Source organism: Falco cherrug, chromosome 7 (genome assembly GCF_023634085.1).
Source record: "Falco cherrug isolate bFalChe1 chromosome 7, bFalChe1.pri, whole genome shotgun sequence".
NCBI classification, from domain to species: Eukaryota; Metazoa; Chordata; class Aves; order Falconiformes; family Falconidae; genus Falco; species Falco cherrug.
Genome location: NC_073703.1, coordinates 63,525,491 through 63,545,843, shown reverse-complemented (window position 1 = coordinate 63,545,843; position 20,353 = coordinate 63,525,491). Strand labels below are relative to the sequence as shown.

The 20,353-nt window shown below is 43.9% G+C and overlaps 1 protein-coding gene across 2 annotated transcripts; it reads right to left on the bottom strand.

Moving 5' to 3' along the window:
- Positions 1-368: 368 nt before the first annotated feature.
- Positions 369-19,980, bottom strand: ZNF410 (zinc finger protein 410). Of its 2 annotated transcripts, none has more exons than XM_014284134.3 (10): positions 19,855-19,980; positions 16,283-16,488; positions 8,641-8,776; positions 8,109-8,342; positions 7,648-7,839; positions 6,636-6,795; positions 5,622-5,803; positions 2,789-2,878; positions 1,557-1,682; positions 369-997 (listed from the first exon to the last, which is right to left on the bottom strand). In XM_014284134.3, exons 2-10 carry the CDS (start codon positions 16,313-16,315, stop codon positions 813-815), a joined length of 1,338 nt encoding a protein of 445 aa, XP_014139609.1. In that variant the 5' UTR covers positions 16,316-16,488; positions 19,855-19,980; the 3' UTR covers positions 369-812. The 2 variants fall into 2 exon arrangements, with proteins under 2 accessions (XP_014139609.1, XP_055572985.1); XM_055717010.1 differs by lacking the exon at positions 19,855-19,980 and adding an exon at positions 17,675-17,827.
- Positions 19,981-20,353: the final 373 nt, after the last annotated feature.

Below are 20,353 nucleotides of genomic sequence, written 5' to 3'. Positions count from 1 at the left end.
GGTAAAGACGACCTCTCAGTGGAGCATACCGATGAGAGGGCAGCCAAACCACATCAGACCCTGATGCGCAGGTACCTGGTGGAGCTTCTGCAAGAACCTCCAAGATTACAACAGCTTTACCGACAGCAGCGCTACCTTTACGTTCAACTAGGGAGCAATATAAACTCAAAACATTCTCTGCATAGCAGCTATTAGAGACACATAGTATCTTAGCAAAACTGCACTCGTAATAATGCCAGTTTTGAAGTCTTTTAACAAAAATTCACAACATCTGCGTGGTAGACTCATTTTAAAGAGTTTGATATGCCAAACAAATTTTGGAGGGAAAAGTGACTGGGGAAAGCAGGAAAAGAACACAGCAAATGTAATTAAATGATATCAAGTAGTACATTTATTTCAGATAGTAAGTCAGCTTCTGACAGTGAGATGTATTAGAATATAGTCTCTGAAGGTCAAGGATGGGAGGAAGGCCTGTTGCTCAAGATACTGGATGTTGGTGCCTAGCACAATGAGGTCCTGGTCCTTAACTGGGGCTCCCAGTGCTCCAGCAAAACAAACACTTTAGGCTTTAGGAGAATGGACTGCATAAACAGTTTTAACATGGCGTTCCACGACATGGGCTAAATGACACCTAAGCAGCAGACTTCACCTTTTAAGCGCTGCAAGAGAGAAACTTGGTCCGGTAGGTCTTCTCCAGCTCCAGTTTTAGGATTCGTTCTCCACCTACCCACCGGCTCCGTGCACCGATAAAGCAGTGTTCACTCATCCCACTGCGACATGGCGAGCCTCTGGGAGGAACGAGCGATCCCACTTCAGTCACCGCATATAAGAGGGCGGAAAAAAGAGCAGCTGGTCTCGCCCTCCTCTACTCCAATGATAGACTCGGTGTCCGGCAGGTGCAGCGACTCAACACCAAGGCTGGGCTGAGAGTTCATGGAGATGAGGTTCTTACTATGCACTGTAGATTCTTCCAGCAAACTGCTGCCCATCAGCGACTCTAACGCAAAAAGAAAAGGTAAAACAAAATTCTCACGATGTCATAATACTGCAATAGAAGATACAATCCCTACCCCCTTCAAGTTGCACAGACTTCTTCCCTACACGACTTTATCCGTTCCTACCCTTTAGGCGTCTGGATCTCCAGGGGATGGTAACTCCCGTATTTATTGTTTTGAGCCTTAACATGGCAGGATCTCACACAGGCTTGGCTTTCTCTTTAAATAATTCACATTGCATAAAAAACCAGGCTGCTTACAACAAAAATACATGAAGGGCACAAACGCCATGTAAAAAAAAAAAAAAAGAAACCAGATCTGTGTTAATTTTAAAAATAATAAACCTATCTGCCCCTTGATCACAATACAGAATTACACCTTTGTCTTCTACCCTAGGAAAGGAGCGGGTGAGCAATCCATCCTCGTCTCCAAGAGGAACAGTCTTTCATTCCTCACTAGCTTGTGGTCTCGTATTTTCAGGACAAACATCTTCCCTTCTCTTTGACCATCCACCAATTATTCCCCCCCAGAGCGTGCCCTGCCCTCCCCTCCCTCCCTTACCTGGCTGCTCTCGCTCTCTGCTGCCAGCCGCTCCAATTCGGGAGTGGTGTTTCCTCATATGCACATTTCTGCTACCACTCTGGGAAAATGTCTTCCCACAAATTTGGCACTGATGGGGCTTCACTCCTTGGAGTAAAAAGGGGAAAAAAATATCCCAAGAATTACCAAATTGGGAATAAAGATCTCATCAACCAAGAAGCCAACAATACTGTTTTGAAATGGCTGTTGACACCACTGGGGCTAATTAATTATCAGTGAAAAAACAAATGAGAAATATTCCTGTTTCCTGGAGAGCAGTAAGCTTCTAGAAGAGAGGAGTTTTAGATATCAGTATTGCCAGCTGTTGGAAAACAGTCTGAAGAGTAACATAAAGTCTTCAATTCTGATTTATGAGAGGGAACAAGTTATTTGACATCTCTTACTCAGTGACATGGAAACATTTGATGTCCCATACCTAAAAAGCCAAAAGCAAGGAAGCAGAGGCACGGAAGCTATCTCCCGCCATCACACATTGCAGCATCTGGTTTACATTACTGAGCAGAGACCAGATGATGACTTGTCACTGTCAAAGGCTTCCCACCTTACAGAACAGTCTATCATTTTCACAATACAACAAGTATGTCCATACGTGTGAGCTCAACAGCATGGAAGCCAAGGAGACAAGAAAGAAAAAGCATGGAGAACTCGGGTAGTCCCGGAAGTTACTACCCCAGTAAAATCCCCCCCTTCCCCAAACATGACATATTCATCACGTGCTGATGATATTTAAGATAGATCAATCAAACCAGAAGGCAGAAGTTTTGCAACACTTGTGATATACATTTCCATCTAGTGCTTTGTCCAATTGCAAGTATGTAGCATTAAAAAATTAAGCAAAATCCCACCTGTGGCAAAAATCAACTCATGAGAGATTTCAGGTTTGACTAGCTTTGATTAATATATAGAGGTGCTAGATTCTCTCTTTCAAATAAGAAAATGGCAGCTACGAAAACTTCATGACATTTTAGAAACAATCTAAAAAATTATTTTTTTAAATTTATTTTAATTTAGAAACAGAAACAACAGAAAAGATTAAAGTGTACAGGCCACAGGCACCACAAAGGAAGTCATGAAACACTATGACCAGAAGTCCTGTAGAAACCTGGGAGTGTTTCTTAAAGAAATCAAATCAAAGTTCTACAATAAAGATCTTTTCTCAGACAGGTCACAGAATGTCAGATGAAGACTCTTACCCGAGTGGACAACCAAATGTTTCCGAAGGCTGGAGTATTCGGCAAAGGAGCGACCACATCCCTGTGCCTCACACAGAAAGGGTTTTTCCCCTACAAGGGAAAAGTAAGTTCTTAGATTTTGGGATCACAACTTGATCAGACTGTCCCAGTCCCTGAGAGCAGTCTGGAGATCTCTAGCCCATTCTCCCTTTTGGCCTTAGGTGCAACAGAGTTCAACAGACATTACATATATGCTTCCTAAGGCTTGTAAAGCACTCTCTTCATCAGCTTTCAAGAGGAAACGCTGGCTTGCTTTCTGAAATATTCTTAGATCATCATTCGCTGAAAGGGAAGCAAGGGTCCACTTTCTAAACCGACCTTCAAAGTACATAAATACCAAAAGAGTAACATAAAAAGTACCGAGACTACGATATGTCTTCTATATGCAGTTCTTAACAACTAGCTCTCTGCTTCACGTACTCCCAGGATCCTGTTCCCTTTCTGCCTGTCAGTGCCAAAAATCCCATTAACTGTGGTTTCCCTTCATATCAGATTCTATGCTTTATTTCAGATCAGGCTGAACTTGCCAAAATCCTGTGCGAGATGCGTCATTTGTATTTATACGTGGAGGAACAGGGCTTCAAGGCACAATTTGTTCTCACAGGCTGAAATTTGTTATTTTTATATATCTCCATGGCTATTTTTGTATTTATCTAAATGATGATAAATCTGGAGGTGACTACAGCAATGCAATGCAATATAATTAAGTTCTAAACACGCTCTTACAAAGCCTTAAATAAAACTCGAGGTAACTTGCCTGCAGCATCCTACTAAAGAACTCAATATACCATGTTTAACACTAGGATTTCAAGTCTTTAACTAGACTACTGTATCAGAGTAACAGCATGTCCACAGGAGATTAAGCAAGCTCTTTTGCTACTTTATTGTCTAACATATACATAGTTATTTCAGAGTAAACTTGTTCTTAAAGTTGTTTCTACTGTGATTTTGCCTTTAGAAGTCATCTGCCTACAGTTAATTTCTCAGTTTCTTACCTACTATAGCGTTCAACAGCACTGAGTAAGAAGGATCAACACAGCATGTTGACTGGTGTTACAAAGCTGAAATATGCAGCATATTCTCAAACACTGATTGTACCTTCTGGCTTGTTGTAAATATTTAAAACTTGGAAAGAGGGAAGGAAAAACTACCACTGACAAAAATAACAGCACACAGTTCCATCTGTAAGAAACCCTAGCAGTTTTGTAACACCTTTGGTCTGATCAAACCCTTAATTGCACATTACCAATTTGCAGTTAAGAAAGTTACTATTTACTCCTCCAGAAGCTACTGCTCTCTTGGTTGCAGAACACTCGCTCTGTCATGGAGGACTGCGCTGTGTCAGCTGGCCTACTAACTTTATTTGCACCTTGGCTGGGAGCTTTAAGTGCAAAAGTAAATTGCAAAAACTAAGGCTGCTGTTACTACACATTCAAGATTTTATTATTGGTCTATATAACACTTAACTACATCCCAACATCTGCCCCCAAACCATGTGTTCTAGCTAGACTGGAAGTTCTTTAAAATAGCAACCTTTTTCCATGTGTGTCTACAAACTACATACCATACGGTAGTGTTTAAGTAAGGCAGAAGGCATAAACAGCTGCTGGCGGCCCACATAATCTGCTTTTTCATGTTACTAGAGAGCCCTTGTGCTCTCACAGTTGTCAAGGTTATTTTGAAATGTTAACCAACTGTAATGCAATGCTACCTGCCTAGGCCATCAGGGAATCTCTAACAATATTCTGAGAGGCTTGAACTAGGCCATTTGTTTAATAACCCTGAGGCTTAAAAAAACCAACCAAACACAACCATCAGAATATTCACCATGAACTTTCCTAACTATTAAATTGCTGATCATTTCAGCAGTAATTTTTGTGCCTCTAAAACAACTTTCTAGGATAAAAACACCTAAAGCACTTCATTGCAGTTCCCAAGACTTTGGCTAGTACACTAACTTCTAAAAATATTAACATGGGAGCATCACATTCTCCAGAGGAGACAGCATAAACAAACCACGTATAAAATACAGCACTATGAAATAAAGATTCTTGTTTTATTCAATATAAAAAGCTGAGCATGAGTTAAGAGTGCATAGGCTGCAGCATATGGTAACATCCCGAATTAGCATTAGCACAAACGGAGCAGTTTGCATGCCAGAATGCTGTCTTCTAATTATTGCCTTTTTCTACTAGGCTTCACTACTATATTTTTGCTACTCACGCCGCTGTATTCCTCATTTCCCTAAATTTCCCAAATGTAGTCATTCTACAAGCAGCAGAGGTAACATAAGCCAGTCAGATTCTGCCAGATGTCAGTACAGCTACAACCGTGTCCACCAGGACTCTTACACTGGAGAAATATCTAAGCTGTTGTGCCTTTCAGGAATTTAAAACAGCTTCGTTACGAAAAACAATTACAGCAGTCATGTTCACTAACTGTTCCCTTGGGAACAGTCTAGTTTCTCCCAAAAACAACACACACACCTCCCTCCAGCAAACAACCTGAGGGGCAAAGGGAATCTTCAGAGCACGATACTGAGTAGAGTACAGCATCATCATATAGCATTTGTAGGGTAAACCTATGTGAAATTGTACAAGATAGTAAAGGCAGTAAGCAGTTGCTTACTTAATTTGACCTAAAGATCGATGCGCATCAACAGATAAGGGACATTAATGAAGGGCAGAGATAAACAACATAATCTCAAAAGTTTGAGGATGGAGGAGGAAGTGGTTTATTCCTCAGTAAAGACCCCACCTCTGCAGACCACAAAAAGATGAGGTCTAAAACACACCGGTGTGAATTCGTAGGTGGTTCTTCAGATTTCCAGCTGTTGTGAACTGTTTCCCGCAGCCCAGCTCTGTGCACACAAAAGGTTTTTCACCGTTGTGAGTTCTCATGTGCACCTTCAGCCTCTGCAAGACGTAGAAACTTTTTCCACAACCTTCTGCTGGGCAGGTGAAGGAGCGGTCATTCCTGGAAAGCAACAAAATAGCTGTTTCATTACCAGCTACTGCAATGCATTCTTCAGGAAGACTTGATTTCTTTCTTTTTTTTTTTTTTTTAAATTACATAAAAGTGGAAACATTTAAACCAAAATTAATTATACCGGAAAACAGAGGGACTCAACCAAAGTTAGTGACCTAAATTTGACCTAAGGAACTAGGGTCTGGGTGGTCCACTGGAAGAATCTGTTCAGGTAATATCTTATCATCATATTACGTTGCCTATTCCCTACCCAGAACGATTTAGTAAAGTGGTGCAACAGATCATACAGGAACACTGTGGTATTTCAGTCACTGTAGGATCAAAAATGACTGTACTGTACACGTAACATATGCAATTACTGCTGGCCCTGTCTCAGGGCAAGGTGATGGGCTTGCTTTTGGAGTCCTTCCCAGTTTTTAAGCTTCTTGTCTACAATTTACCTTAGAGACTGCCAATTCCTTAGCTAAAAAAGATTAGGGTCATTTGTTAGAGCAAGTTACTTTGTTTAAGGGTATATAAAAATATGACAGCATCCTACAGGTTCTAATGTTCATATACCAAAGAAGGGATCATGATGCTCTTTACTGAGCACCTGTTAAAACGCAAATATTCTAAACCAAACACTGACAAGGACCTGCAAACATAACCTAAGTCTGGTCAAAGTGTTTCAACATAAATGACCTAAAGCAAGCAACAGGCCTAGTATTTCTAAGAGTAATACCAGGTTTTCACAACTGGTTGATGTAAAAAACTAACGCTATCCCAAATACAGAGCACAGTTTTTCAAAGTCATGACAATATATAGCTTTATTCTGCTCACCGGTGTGTTTTCAGATGATACTTGAAGTGAGCTGGCCACACAAATGTCCGATCGCAGCCCTCAACTGTGCACTTCAGCTTCCTTTCCACACGAGATAAATGAGGAATGGGGCTAGAGTCTTTCGGCTGCCCATCTCCTGAGCAAAGATGAACATTTTCACCTGGAAGAAAAAGCCCACCAAAATCTAAAGAAGATACAGATTACTATAATATGTCAAATTTAATAGACAAAACCAGCATCCTATACAATACAGGACTGTAAAGCAAGTATGTGCCTGGCTACTAATTGTTTACAACGTCCTACATGCTGCTGCCTAGCCCACAACGGGGATCAGAGAGATTTGCAAACCTTACCAGGCACATAAACTATTCCCAACAAGCTATCTGTATCAGATCAGCTGCTACCAGATGAGGCTCATCACATGTAGAATAGAAAGCCAATGCATCAAAAACGGTAAAATGGTCTCTATATCAGTATCAACCAACCAATTTTAAGTATCAGCCAAGATAACTCTTTAAAAACATCTTAGCTAAAAAAAAGATATATTGCATTTGTTTGCAATCATTTATTAAAATAATTAAGTCACAAAACATGTGACTAAATGCAATCATGCATTCTCCAGAAAGCTGATCTCCAAACCCAGTGGAGCTAAGAAGAAAGTATGAATTACTGTATGCATTAAAAATAGACACTTGAAAGTGAAAATGAAAGTTGAAATTCAAGCAGCTGCAATCAGAAAGGAGATACTCTTTACAAGTACCAGACAACAGGTGGACTACATACAATGGAACTGCTGGCTCCACTAAAGTTCATTCCCTGAGAAAAACTGGAGAGCCTGTTTATATTGCAGAAAAACCCACATGGTTGCTCTGTATAATTCTGTCACTGATGATTTGAAGATGTCAGAACAGATTAAAAGCAAGAAAGAGTGAAAGAGACAAAGAAACAAGCTGAAACTAGGGGCCTCATATGGAACACTCAGCTTTTGAGACAGGATCAGGGGGTTTCCTACCATTATTGCTTGCTTTGGCATTCTTAGCAAGCTGTGCCCGAGTGGCAGCAATTAAACTGTCATGGGCCAATTCTTGCACTCGTAGGAACCATGGGGTACTGCTGTCTGTGCTATCGTGAGAGAGAAAGTCATTTCCAGAATCTTCTGCTTCATCTTGAACAAACACCAAGTGCTCTGCTGGAGACCCCAGCCCTAGAAAAGAAGACAACTTCATGAAACAGCCGGAAACAGAGGGAAATTAATTTTGCTTCCCAGAGGCTAATGTTCACAGCATAGATGCAATAGCTGCACTGAAAAAGTCTTCACTGACCTCTACATTGTAGAAAGCTGTTGATGATTAAATGTTCCTGAAATATGCAATAATGCCCAGCAAATTTCATAAGCAGCAGGGGCAGAGCTGTATATCCTGCATTCTGCTGTCTGAGACATTTCCAGCCAGATGACAAACAGAAGACAATTACCTGCTCTTGTTAGGTTGAGAAGAATAAATGAAGTGCTGTCACCGGGCTGGAGGTCTTGCAATAAACTGGAAGTCTCTGGAGTTGACAGAAGTTCAGATGGTTTCTGTACATTCTGTGCCCTTGTTTCCTCTCCATCAGGGCCCACATTTACCTGGAGACTTCTCAAGACAGCAGATGAAGAAACATCTTTGGAAGAGTTAGTGTGACTTGGAGAAGTGAGATCTCTTTCATCATCTGGTGAAGAAAGTGAAACCAAAGTAAATAAAAGTATAAATACAGTATGACTAAAAAATACCTATGAAGTTATTTTTCTAGGAAAAAAGTAGAACTTGAGAGAAACTGGAGGAGGAAGGAATTTTCTAACTAGTCAGACTTCACTGTTACATGAGAAAAGTTTCAGTCACCCTTCTGAACTTGTTCCTCCATCCCTGGAATGAACGCCTGATCAGCAAGAGGCTGCAGGCCACAGTGGAGCAGTTTAAGACAGCTGCCCGAAGGGCACGATCACAAAGATCTGCCACACAGATTTTACCTGGCAACATGAGTCTGTTGCATTCTGAGGTCTCAGTCACAGGAAGGAGAGAAAGACAGGTGATGTCTTTTGGTTCCGATTCCACCAGCCCTTGCCCCAGTGGAATAGATGTATTCTGAACAAACTGAACCAGCAGCTGAAAAAAAGATACTGAAGATTAGGTCAAGAGTAGCACAAATCATTTAAAAAGGTACTAAACCCAGTCCATTAATCCCTCTTGTCTTGCAGGAGACACTGAATATAATCCCACGAATACGCATCAAAATTAATGGAAGCTTTTCAATGTACATCAATGACAAAGAAGGAATTGTTTGCCATCTCTCAAGTACTTATAAAATTCTCATTTCTTTAACATACAGTAAACAGCTCTGGATCATTGCAGGCTACTCTGAAGGTTGCTAAGGCTATATTATTTTTTAATTAATCTCTTACCAAAATAAATTTTACCAATATATGCCATGTTTTAAGGCATGTATTCCTTATTATTTCATCTTTTACCACCTGATACTTTACTACACTCCAGCCTTCCAAGTAAATGTTTTCCATGCTCAGCTTTCGGTAAGGGTATTTTTTGTAAATCATTTCCTTTAAATATGTAACCGAAAGAAAGGTGGCCTTTTAAATAAAAAAGCAAGCAAAAGACTAGTTGCAAAGTCCTCTGGTTAATGGCTATTCAAAATAGGCAGATAGTGATCAGAGGAACAAGGTTAGGATGACAAGGGGGAGCACACAGCCTTATCGATCCCATCAGCTACTCCTAAAACCATCAAAGACGGGCAATTACCGCTATTGTCCATAGTGTGAAACCCACCCACCGCAGGGGACACCACGGAATACTATGCAGAGTAAGGTGGGCTACCGCACAGAGGTGTAGGACTTACACTGGGATGCATTCCCTGGGCAGGGCTTTGGGACTGAACAAGAGGTGTGGGGCAATTGTATAGGATTTAGTTTTTTAAGGGAAAAGCCAAAGGCGGGAAAAGGAAGGGATCAAAGTGGATCAGGGCAGAACAAACACAGGAACATGGAGAGGGGAGGATAAAAGAGGCCCATTACATATAAGCAGGAAGTTGGTCAATTCAGTTGTCTGGCCCAGCCTACTCATTGCAGTCCGTCCTGCCTCCTTACTAAACTCCATTCCTAACTGTTCCCTGTGTGATCCTGCTCTCTGGAGTGTGTGTGCGTGTCTGATACACTAGTGAACTCCCAAGCCAGACCAGCTGGCAAGCAGAAGGAGAAGTGTGGGGACATATCCTGGAGAAAACCATGAAGGTTTTCCCTAGGCAGCAACCCTTGGAAACAGAATCAGCCACTTTGCGCTGCCTGTTTATGTGAGGAAAGGTGGACAGAGCCTGGATCTGGCTCACCACTTTGCCTCGTCCAGGGCTGTGGACGGACCCTGTTCCCAGCACCCGCCGCTGGCTGCCACGCTCAGGCGCTGCGGCATTGTGCTCCGGTCAGGGAGGGCACTGCCTGGGCTGGGACCACCCTCGGCTCCCAGCTCACACTCCCTTAGGAGCAGCCCGTCTTTGCTGACAATTATGAAGGTAAAAATTAAGTCCTGAAGTTATTGAGATGGCAATTTGCCACTTGACTTAGGCCACAAGCCAGGCTGCAGTTTGAAAGGTTAGCACTTTTTCCTCTTAGGTGTAAGATTATCCAGAGGCCCCAGCAACAGAGGGAACTATTTTTACATCATCAAAAAAAACCCCACATAGGCAATAAGAAACAGTCCCTCCCCCAAGGCCATGCATTCTAATTTAAGATTAAAAAATAAGAGAAAGAGGTGTAAAAAGAGAAGAGAGTCAGGAATAACAGAGCAAGGCAACCAGAAGAAAGAAGCTGGGTCTAAAAAATGTGAGCAGCAAGACGGTTCTAAATTACGGGATTATCTTTCATTTAAAAGTTATTCATGATTCCTACTCTACCATGAAGCACTTGTTTTATGGACTTTTCTGTTTTTATACAGAAAGCCTTAGATAAAACTTTCTCCTACAATAGGAAAGCTTTGCTTCAAACCTTCCACTTTCACAAAGCAACATTAAGCCATGAGAGAAAAGCAAAATGCAGCAGCCACAAACAGATGCTCAGAAGAAAAGAGATCCTGCTAATTTTCTTTGTAAAGTAATAAGCAAGTACAGAGAATTAAAAGGGAGCAAAAGAAGCAGAAGTGAAAAAAATAAAGGACATGAATCATGCTTGTTATTAAAATTTGGAATGAAAACCCCCAACCCTTCCCATAAACTAAAGCAAACTAATCACCAACTCTACTTCAAATAATTCAGAGCAAACAAAGATGTTCACAGACAGCTGTACCTTGACATCTAAGTACTTTTATAAACCTCCCTTCCTGTTCACAAACATTGAATACCTTTGTGACAACTACAGCAAGTGGAATATGGGAAAAAAAACTCATTAGTAATACCGTGTTCTGCTTTCTTTTAATTTGGTTTTGCAGGCAGCTGAAAGCAAATAGGAAATTGTAAGGGTATCTGGTGTTCTGCTATTCAACATAAAAGACAGGCTAGGAACAGGAGAGGTGATAAATTAAATGCACAGATACACAAATGCTAACAAACTGCAGATAAGGGAGAGTAACAAAGACCAGAACTCCCGGGACACTGATGGATGGGCCATTACAGGAACGACTTGAGTGTGACCTTGAAGAAATTCAACCAGAAACTTTGTAAGAAATTGGAACAATATTATCATGGGTTACCAGAACACATCTCAGAGCAAACTTCTTATGGGATATGGGGGAAATTCTGGGAGTGGGTGAAGAGGTATCTTCAGAGGCAGCTGGGGGAATGTGAAAAATTTAGGGATGTCTAGGGGAAGGATCAAAGGTAGGGAAAGGGAGGGAATCAAGGTGGATAGGAAAGGAACAACCATGAGGAACAGGAAGGGGGTGCGGAATAGCATGGGTGACCACATGTTAGCAGGTTGCAGGTCATTACGCTGCTCTGCCTCCTCACCATAGTCTACCCTGTCTTCTCAAATGCTCTTTGCTCGTAAATAGTTTCCAAGTACATTCATCTAATTAACTTCATGTTGGACTAGTCTGTGCATAGAAGGAAACAACCCGGAAACTCAAGATCCTGGCCAGAGACTGCACTAAAAAGCCCAGGGCCCGGAGATGGGTACTGGAAAGACTCAAGGTTTGGCAAACTGGACAGATGGCTGACTGTGAGTATGTGTGCCAGCTGAGTGAGCGCATGTGTGTTTTTTCACCTTTTTTTCACATTTCAAGCCTGGTTACCTGATGAGTAGGAACAGGATGAGGATGGTAGTCTTCGTGTTCCATGTGAATGCCATTTGTGTTTGTGGGTGTCTGTAAAAGTACTGTCCTGCCAGGTGTTAGTGTTCACAGCCATAGGTGTCTGTACTGTCTACGGTGCAGGGGCGCATATTTGCAATTCAGGCTCAGCATCACTTGTACGTGCACCTGTGAACACAGTTTAGTGGTCTCTTGTCTGAACGACCAGAAAGGGAGAAATCTCCTGGATGCTACAGTTCATCAGATCTCATAAGTGTATAATATCTGGCATCACAAACAGGATCCAGATGGGCTGTATGTATTCCTGAGACAGTGACTATAGAATCCCTTTGTAAGGAAGGGATTGATGCTTCTGCAAATATGGCCAAAGCGGTGGAATTTGTAACCAAGCAGCTAGAACACCTTAAGGCATCTGAATAGTAATAGTTAGGGAAACTTAATGTACAGAATATCAACAGAAAGCAAAATGAATAAGAGGTGTGAGGTGGCTTTATAGTCAAGATATCCCATCCCTTGGAATTCGAAACAAATGTTGATACTAATTGCCAAAGGACATCCTTGACTTAGAGATTCAAACTTTATGGGCCATACGTGAGTCATACAGAGAGAATCCATAAGCCTTGAATGCACAGAACGGGCAAAGTTCAGCTGAATCTTGCTATAAAGAATTTTTTTTTTTCTCTGCCATACCACCTTCTTGAATATACACACCCTCCTTTTACTCCTTCTACTGAAACACCACATAACTCTGAAAATCCTGTAACTAACGTAGACAGTGCATGTACTAAAAATGTAAAATATTTCTTGGCTTTTGTCACTAAACAAATAATTGTCATCCCTGCTGGTCAACAAGAGATGGTTGCATGGAATGATCCCAGGGTCCATCACCACAAGCAGTGCAGAATGCTTGTGTTACCAAGAAGCTTGTATGATGTCCCTGACCCAAGAGCGGAAAACAAAACAAAACAAAACCACAAAGAAAAATCTGTTTAAAGTACTAGGAACCCCTCCTAGAGATCCTTAAAAAAAAACCCCAAAGACATTGCAGAAACAAATGAAAATATAGCCATCTGGGACGGATCGGGTTGAAGTTTATGTCCCATAACAGACCCCCTTCATCTGATGATTCAAAAGCCAGGAAACATCAGACAGCTGCTTTGTTTGAGGTGAGGGTGGCTGGGAGAAACAGGGGAGGAAGGTTCTCCAGTACCAACATTCTGATCTATCCTCCCCCAGGACAGCTGGAGAGCTAGACTCCCAGAGCAGCAGGGACCACGTTTGTTAATCAATACTGTTTCTGTTCTAAATTTAACCAGTGAACCACTACGAAATAAAGGGGTCAAAAGAACATTTAGCAGAGGGGGAGGGGTGGAAGGGAAAGGACGCATTGGCGCAGAAGGGTGTGGAAGGCAGGAGGCACTTCCTAGAAACTGAGATGCCCTCCTCTCATACAACCTCTGGGGAATGAATTCATTCGCAAGAGTCTGTCCTTGTGAGGCCCTGATGAGGAGAGAAAGGAGAGGCTAAAATACCTCCCTCCACCCCTTTTTCAACAGCCAATTCAATTTATAGACCAGAGCTGTAGTTCACTTGAGTGTGCCAGAGCTACCCCCGACTGCAGAAAGCACCCTGCAGCGTGGTGGTGGCTGGAAATACTTGCAATTATAACAAAGCACCCTCAAGGCTTAACGCATGCAAAATGCAGATCTTACCAGTTCCCTGAGGAATGCTGGTAATGCAGCATTGGGGGCAGGGAGTCCAGAAGAAAAAGCAGATCCATCTGCTCGAACAACCTGTCTCCAAGCAACTTTGTAACTTCCTACTAAAGGAGGATTCACCTCTACTCGAGTATTAAACATTTACTGGCACCTCTGTAGCTTCTTTAGGGATACAACCAGTAGCAAAGACACTTGCCAGCCACAGTACTTTGATTAACATTATCTAGACGCTACGGAAATATGGTTAGCTCTTCATACCTTTCTCACATGGTAAGGGATATGAAAGAACATCTGTGGCTATAAGAATTATGGTGCCATGGCTCACCAGAGGATATAAAATCATGATTGATTTAAGAGATATTTGAATTTGGGAAAGGTGTAGAAAGGATAACTACCAGTTTCACATTGAAGGAGTAGAAAATAGCATTAATCTAACAGTCAGCTTTTGCAATCAGAACCAGAAAGGTGTGTACAGATTTGGTAATGCAAATGAATCCCAGTTTGTAGTATAAAATAGCCTCAATGAAAATTGAGGCATGTGGTTTAGAAGACAGCATCTATGGAAAGGATCCCCTCTGCAACCACTGCAGCTTTCATGCATCAGGCTTGTTCCTGCTGGAGAATGGCCTGCTCTGCTTCTGAGCTTGCTGGAAAGGAAATGCAACTCTGCTATGGAGAAATACAATTATTATGTAAACACACCTAATTAACAAACACCTTACTCAAGTGGAGAAAAGACTATGGCCAATTACAACTCCTATTTGAGGAATAAGGGAACAAGCATTCCAACTATCCTGGTCCTTGGCTGTCAGAAATAATCTATGGGAATCCACCCACTCACAGACTGAAGTAACAAAGTCCCCCCCTTATCATTCGTAACAGAGAGAAAATATGATAGAAGTTATGAGATATCAACCACAAAGCAAGAGGAACTCATTGCAGCCCATGCTGAGACTACTCAGGGCTACTATGAATTTGCAGCTGCTTTTCCTGAATAGTGCGACTGGAAGGGCTTTGGCTGCTCCATTAAGAAAAAAATACCTTACCACATCACCTGGGCTGTGAGGAAATACCAGCATGTAATTATCAATCTCTTTAGAGTACCAGTTTAAAATACCTGCTGTACTGCATATGGACTGAAAAGGGATAGAAACATAAGACTCGAACACAATTCAATTTAAACTTCCCCAAAAGGTACTTCACAGCAGTACTAAGTCCCCTGCTCCAGGACCTCAGCCTTCTGAAGAGGGGAAGCTGAGAATGGGAAAAGCAAGGACACAAATAATACAGTCCTCTGCACTTTTAAGTGGGGGAACGTACGTACAACTTGCTGACTTATCAGCTATTCAGCCTAAAAAGCAAAGGCAAGAAACAGGAGAGGTAATAAACTGAGCACACCGATACAACTGCGTTGAAAGTACAAACTGCAGACTGCTGTACCTAGAACAAATTATAGGCAAGAGTAACAAAACCCAGCACTCAACACTTATCAGTGGGCCACTGCTGAAGTGCAATCTTGAAGAGGTTCAACCAGAACTTCAGTAAGAAAATTGTCTTGCATTACCTGAATGGGTCTCACAGGAAAGACCACCCTTTTTGTCTGATGTAACAGGGACTGCAGGATGTAGAAAACATTATGCAACGTTTAGGGGGAGGATCAAAGGAGGAATCAACCAGGGGGTGTGGGGGAGTGGGAAGAAACTCCAATAACTTTTGCTGGCTGCTGGTCAGTACACTGCTGTGTTTGATCACTACAGTCCCTTCTATCAACTTACTAAACATATTCCTAAATATTCTACCCACAAGTGCGTGACTGCGACTGAACTTCTAGTTGACCAATATGTGAGGAGGAGGCAGCAAACACAGTCTGGAAAACCCCAAGATTCCAGCCAGAAACCAGCTAAAAAGCCCTGGGCACAGATACCAGAAGAACTTTAGGCCTGGCAGAGACCAAAGACATTTGTGAATGCGAGTATGTCAAGTGATGAGCATATAGATATATTGCACTAACAAACTTTAGTGGTGTTCATGGTGTTTGTGTTTACCTCTTAAAGGGACTTTAAGACCTCTGTGTGTGTTAATCTGTTTGTGGCCAGCTGTATGTGCACTTGTGTTCACACACATACATGGCTGCAATTCATGCTCAGCCATGCCACCAGCTGAACCTAGGAATGGTCCAGCAGCCTCACACAGAGCAATCAGGATCCCCTGGGTGCTGCTGCCTACCACTTCTGCCAACTGCTTAACAGAAACATGAGTACTTTAAAAAACAGAACTAGCTGACGCTACCAGAATAACCCAGACTCCCCCAAACCAAGTAAAGTCAATTTGGTTTGAGGGAAAGAAGTAGTCAATACAGTAATTTATTTTATTCTTGTAACAGAAAGAACATTATAATAGTGAAAAAAATAATGTAACCTGAGAACAGGCAAAGAGTATGGGCTGACACTTGAAAGGAGGGGGGAAAAACCTACAATATTCTTTAATCTTTTACTATTCAATTCAAACCATGGAAGAATTAGAAGATGCCAGTGAAAACACTTCGAGAATTAACATGTAAGCAGCAAATTGAGTAAACTCATTGAACTTTTTCAAAGTGTTGCCCATAAATGTTCCTGGGAACCAAATCCAGTTCATAATTGCTCACCTCAGGTTTGGATTCTAACTCATCCGATAACATTGATTCAAGTGTCCGATTCCTGCAGCTGTCCTCAGCAAGGCACGGGGGGGGGGGTTTGTTTGTTTTAGTTCAGAGAGAACAACTCTCCCTGCTTATTCTCATATTTTCCTAAGTGTAAAACAGCACGGTGGTCCTTCTGCAAGAAGCTGTGTTGCACAAATATTCAGTTTAACCTACAACAACAAAAAAAGGAAATATAAAGATATAGGAACTCTCTTTATGACAGCAAAGCAAAAAGAACCAAGAAGATACTTTAAAGTACGGGGAAAACTCATTTATCCAGGTTCCTGTATTTCTGTTGCCATTGAGTTGGCAAAACAACATCCTAACGCTGTGAAATTAGTTTTCAAAGGCTGTTTACCACATTTCCTTTGCAATAGCTCATTTTCAATGGAGAACTGAATTGTTCGTCCTGGATACTTACAAATGAACTGAAAAAACACACAGAGCATGCAAAAAACAAGGAGGCTGAATTCCCAGCCTGCAAAACAGTGGAAATATCCAAATTGTTGATGAAAGGCAACCATATACAACCTGTGTCACCAGGAAACCTCAGCTTTTCCCATCTGTTAAGAGGTTACATTTCTGAGTATATGAAGTGTCTTGATGAACACAGGTAGAAGTTATTTCAGTAATTTCCATACTATGTTTCTTTTCTTTGAGCTAAAGGGAAAATGCAAGTTTGTAGCTATTTTTGCTTGCTGGGAAAGCACTCAGACACTAGCGATGGGAGAAGAAAGTGAACTAGGTACAGCTCCTCCACCCCGCCTGCCATCACAGCTATGCCTATTGAATATATTAAAACCCAACGAGAATACTGGATCAGCTAGCATGAGAACTCCTGACACCAGGCAGCTGCGGCACAAGGTACCCCGTACAGGAGCCTCCCCTTCTGCCAAAGAACAAGGTAACACGCCGAGGGAGAGCCGGGCACCGGACAGCCGGGTACCTCAGGCCCGGGCCCACCCGCCGCCCCTTCCCGCCCGCACCCACGGGGCGGGCCCCGAGCGGCCCGCGGGGCCCCCAGGCCGGGCCGCCCACTCCGCCGGGAGGGCACCGGGGGCAGCCCGGCGGGCGGCCGGCGCCCAGGGGCAGGGGGAGAGGGAGCCGCCGGCGCCTCGGGGCGGGACGGGGCTCCGAGGCCGGCCAAGGGCCGCGCCCCTCCCCCACCGCGGGGCAGGTGCGCCGCCCCTCCCCCACCGCGAGGGTCGCTCCGTCGCCCTGAGGGGCAGCCCCCGGCGGTGGGGAGGGCCGGGCCGCCCGCCCCCGCTCACCCGGCCCGCGGGGCTCCCCTGCCCCGCGGAGGGCGGCGAGTGCTGGCGGAGCACCCAGGCCCCCGCCTCCCCCCGCCCGCCTTACCGGCATCTCCGCCGCCCGGATGTGACGGCCGCCCGGCCGGAAATGCCAGAGGCGGGGGGGGGGCGGCGCGCTCCCGCCGGCGCTATGGTGAGCGCCACTTCCGCCCGCCGCCGGGGCTCCGCGGGGCCGGGCTCCTCTCCCCGGCTCTTACCGGGGCCCCCGCAGCGTTCCCGCCGTGGCGCGGCCCCGCTCCCCCGGGCCCTGCCTGAGGCGCCGCCGCGGGGCGGAGCGTTGCGCGGCGCGGGAGCTCCCGCCTGCCACGGGACCCGGTTTCTTGTGATTCCCCCCAGCCCCGACAGACCGACAGTAACAGCTCGGTGGTGCCTGGGGTTTCACCGGTTCCGCTGGGACCGTTACCAGGGCTGCGGCCTGGTTCCTCTTAAAAGTTACCTCCTGAGATGGGGAGTGTGTTACAGGCGAAGATGATGCAGGCAGTTTACAGTCAAGTTCGACGTTTGGCTGCTCAACTCCTCTTCAACGTAAATCAATGCCAAAGACACGTTAGTTCAGTTTGTTGCAGCACGTGTGGAAACACTTTTCCTACTAGTACTTTGTTTTCTGGTTTGCCTTTGCTCTGATGGTGTGTCTGTCCTTGCAGTTGGTAATGGAGAACTCCCGAGCTCACAGCAGCTCACTAGTGACATGTCCCAAGTTAGTACTTCCAGGAACACATGTCTTAACCTGTACCTAAAAATCAGGAAGGGACGGAGTAACTTTAAAAGCTTGTCCTTTGGCTCATTAGCCTTATCTTGGTACCTGTGGGTTAGCAGGACAGTGCTCCTGAAGCAGCGGGGTTGGCAGCCTCTGGTCTTGACATGAGCTACAGAACCGGTGACCTTCAAGTCCAGTAAACTTTAACATGGTTACGGCCAGCCCGTAGCTCTGGAGCCACGCGTGACTCCTGACTCCCATGCCAGAACAGCTGCTTGCAGGACGGTGCTGGTGCTGCGGAGCAATGAGAATCCCGGCGATACGGAAGTAACCCAAGAGCAGCTGTCAAGGCTGGCAAAACCAGGTTCTCTAGAGCTCCCTGGGCACGCAGCCCATTCTGGTCCATGGTGGACTATGCAAGAACCTGTGGTCACTTCCCAGGAAATGGCTGTCACCTCCTGCCTCTGAACTGCTTCAGAATGGTTTCCGCCTTTCAGCCCCTCCAAGATGTGAGGTATGGCTCCTCTGCCTTTCAGCCATTTGGAAATTTTGATTTCCAGCTTAAAGATTCATGGCTACCTTCCTCAGCTTTAAACGTTCAGCAAGTGGGGGGCTATGCTCTGGAGTGGTACTAACAGATTAGTGCTTCAGCAAAAAGGCTGTTCATCACCTGCCTGTTGGAGCCACCCAGTAGCTCCCTAAAGGCTGCAAGCAAGTTAGATGCACGTCTTTTTCCAAGGTATTAATCCCACCAACTTGCAGTCACTGCATTAGTACTAACAAAACCCTCTCAGTCAAGCTGAAGCACATTTCTAATGCCCAGAGCAGGGAAAACTCTGATTTAACACCCAGAATAGGCAGCCTCAGAGACTGGGTTGCCTCAGTGCCATACCGGCCATGCAGATGGATTGAATCAGGGAACCTCACAAAAGTCTGGCATTTATTATGTCGGACCACTTGGCCATAGTTGTGATAACCTGAAGTTTTAGACAGACCCACTTACTCAAGCCTACAAAAGTAGAAGGTATCCTCCTTTTTTTTTTTTTTTTTTTTGATAGGTCCCGCTCCTGGGACTGAGTTGTTTAACATAACCCCGATAAACTGGAGCTGAGTAAATGACCATGTAATGGTCACAGTAAAAGACCATTCCAGGCACGGTTCCAGCATGCCACATTTGCTGATCCAATGCCACCCAACAAAGGCAACCAGAAATGCAAAACCGCTAACTTCATAAACCATTTTTTCTTGATGCACTTCAGTAAATCCAGGGCACTGAATCGTAAAGCTTGATTCTATTACATTAAGATACTTAGTAATCTTGGAAGTCCTTTGACTCATCGTCAGCTCAACGACGTGCAAGCGTTGAGTAGGTATTAAAACACCGAGACGTGTAGGTGCCCAAGTTCCTTTCATTTGCATCCTTCTAGGCCAGATGAGCGTGGCTGCTTCAGAGCTTGCATCTTGACTGCCTGGGGAATTTTGGTATAATCTGAAAGGAGAATCTGCAGTGGGAGTAGCACAGCACTTACCCGAGTTGTTTACGCAGGTCCAAATCACTCGCACAGGTGTGTGAAGCAGCAGTGATCCCTGATGGGAGAAGAATTGCCTGGCTGGGAATTTCCTAGCATCTCACTTTCTCAATAACATCTGCCCCTCTGGGATTCTTCTCTCCTATCAAGGAGAAATAGAAGACTCGGTCACATTTCCCCCATGACCAGATTCAAGAAAAGATAAACAATACTGTTTTTTCACCCCTGCTGTGGGACAGAGAAAACAGCTACTCTTGGAGTAAAAGGGGAGTGGCGTTTTAGATTTGGCTGTTGATAAAGCTGTTTATAGCGGGACCCTATTCTGAACGCAAAGAGGAGCCCAGGCTTTATTTCTCGTCAGATCTTTTGCTCTTTCATGTGTGTATTTCTGTATGCTCAGATATAACACAGTTTACGTATAGTTACGTGCGTTATTCCAAGACACTAGCAGTACTGTTTTATTTCAATAAGGTTCTGAAATTGTAAAACTTACACATAC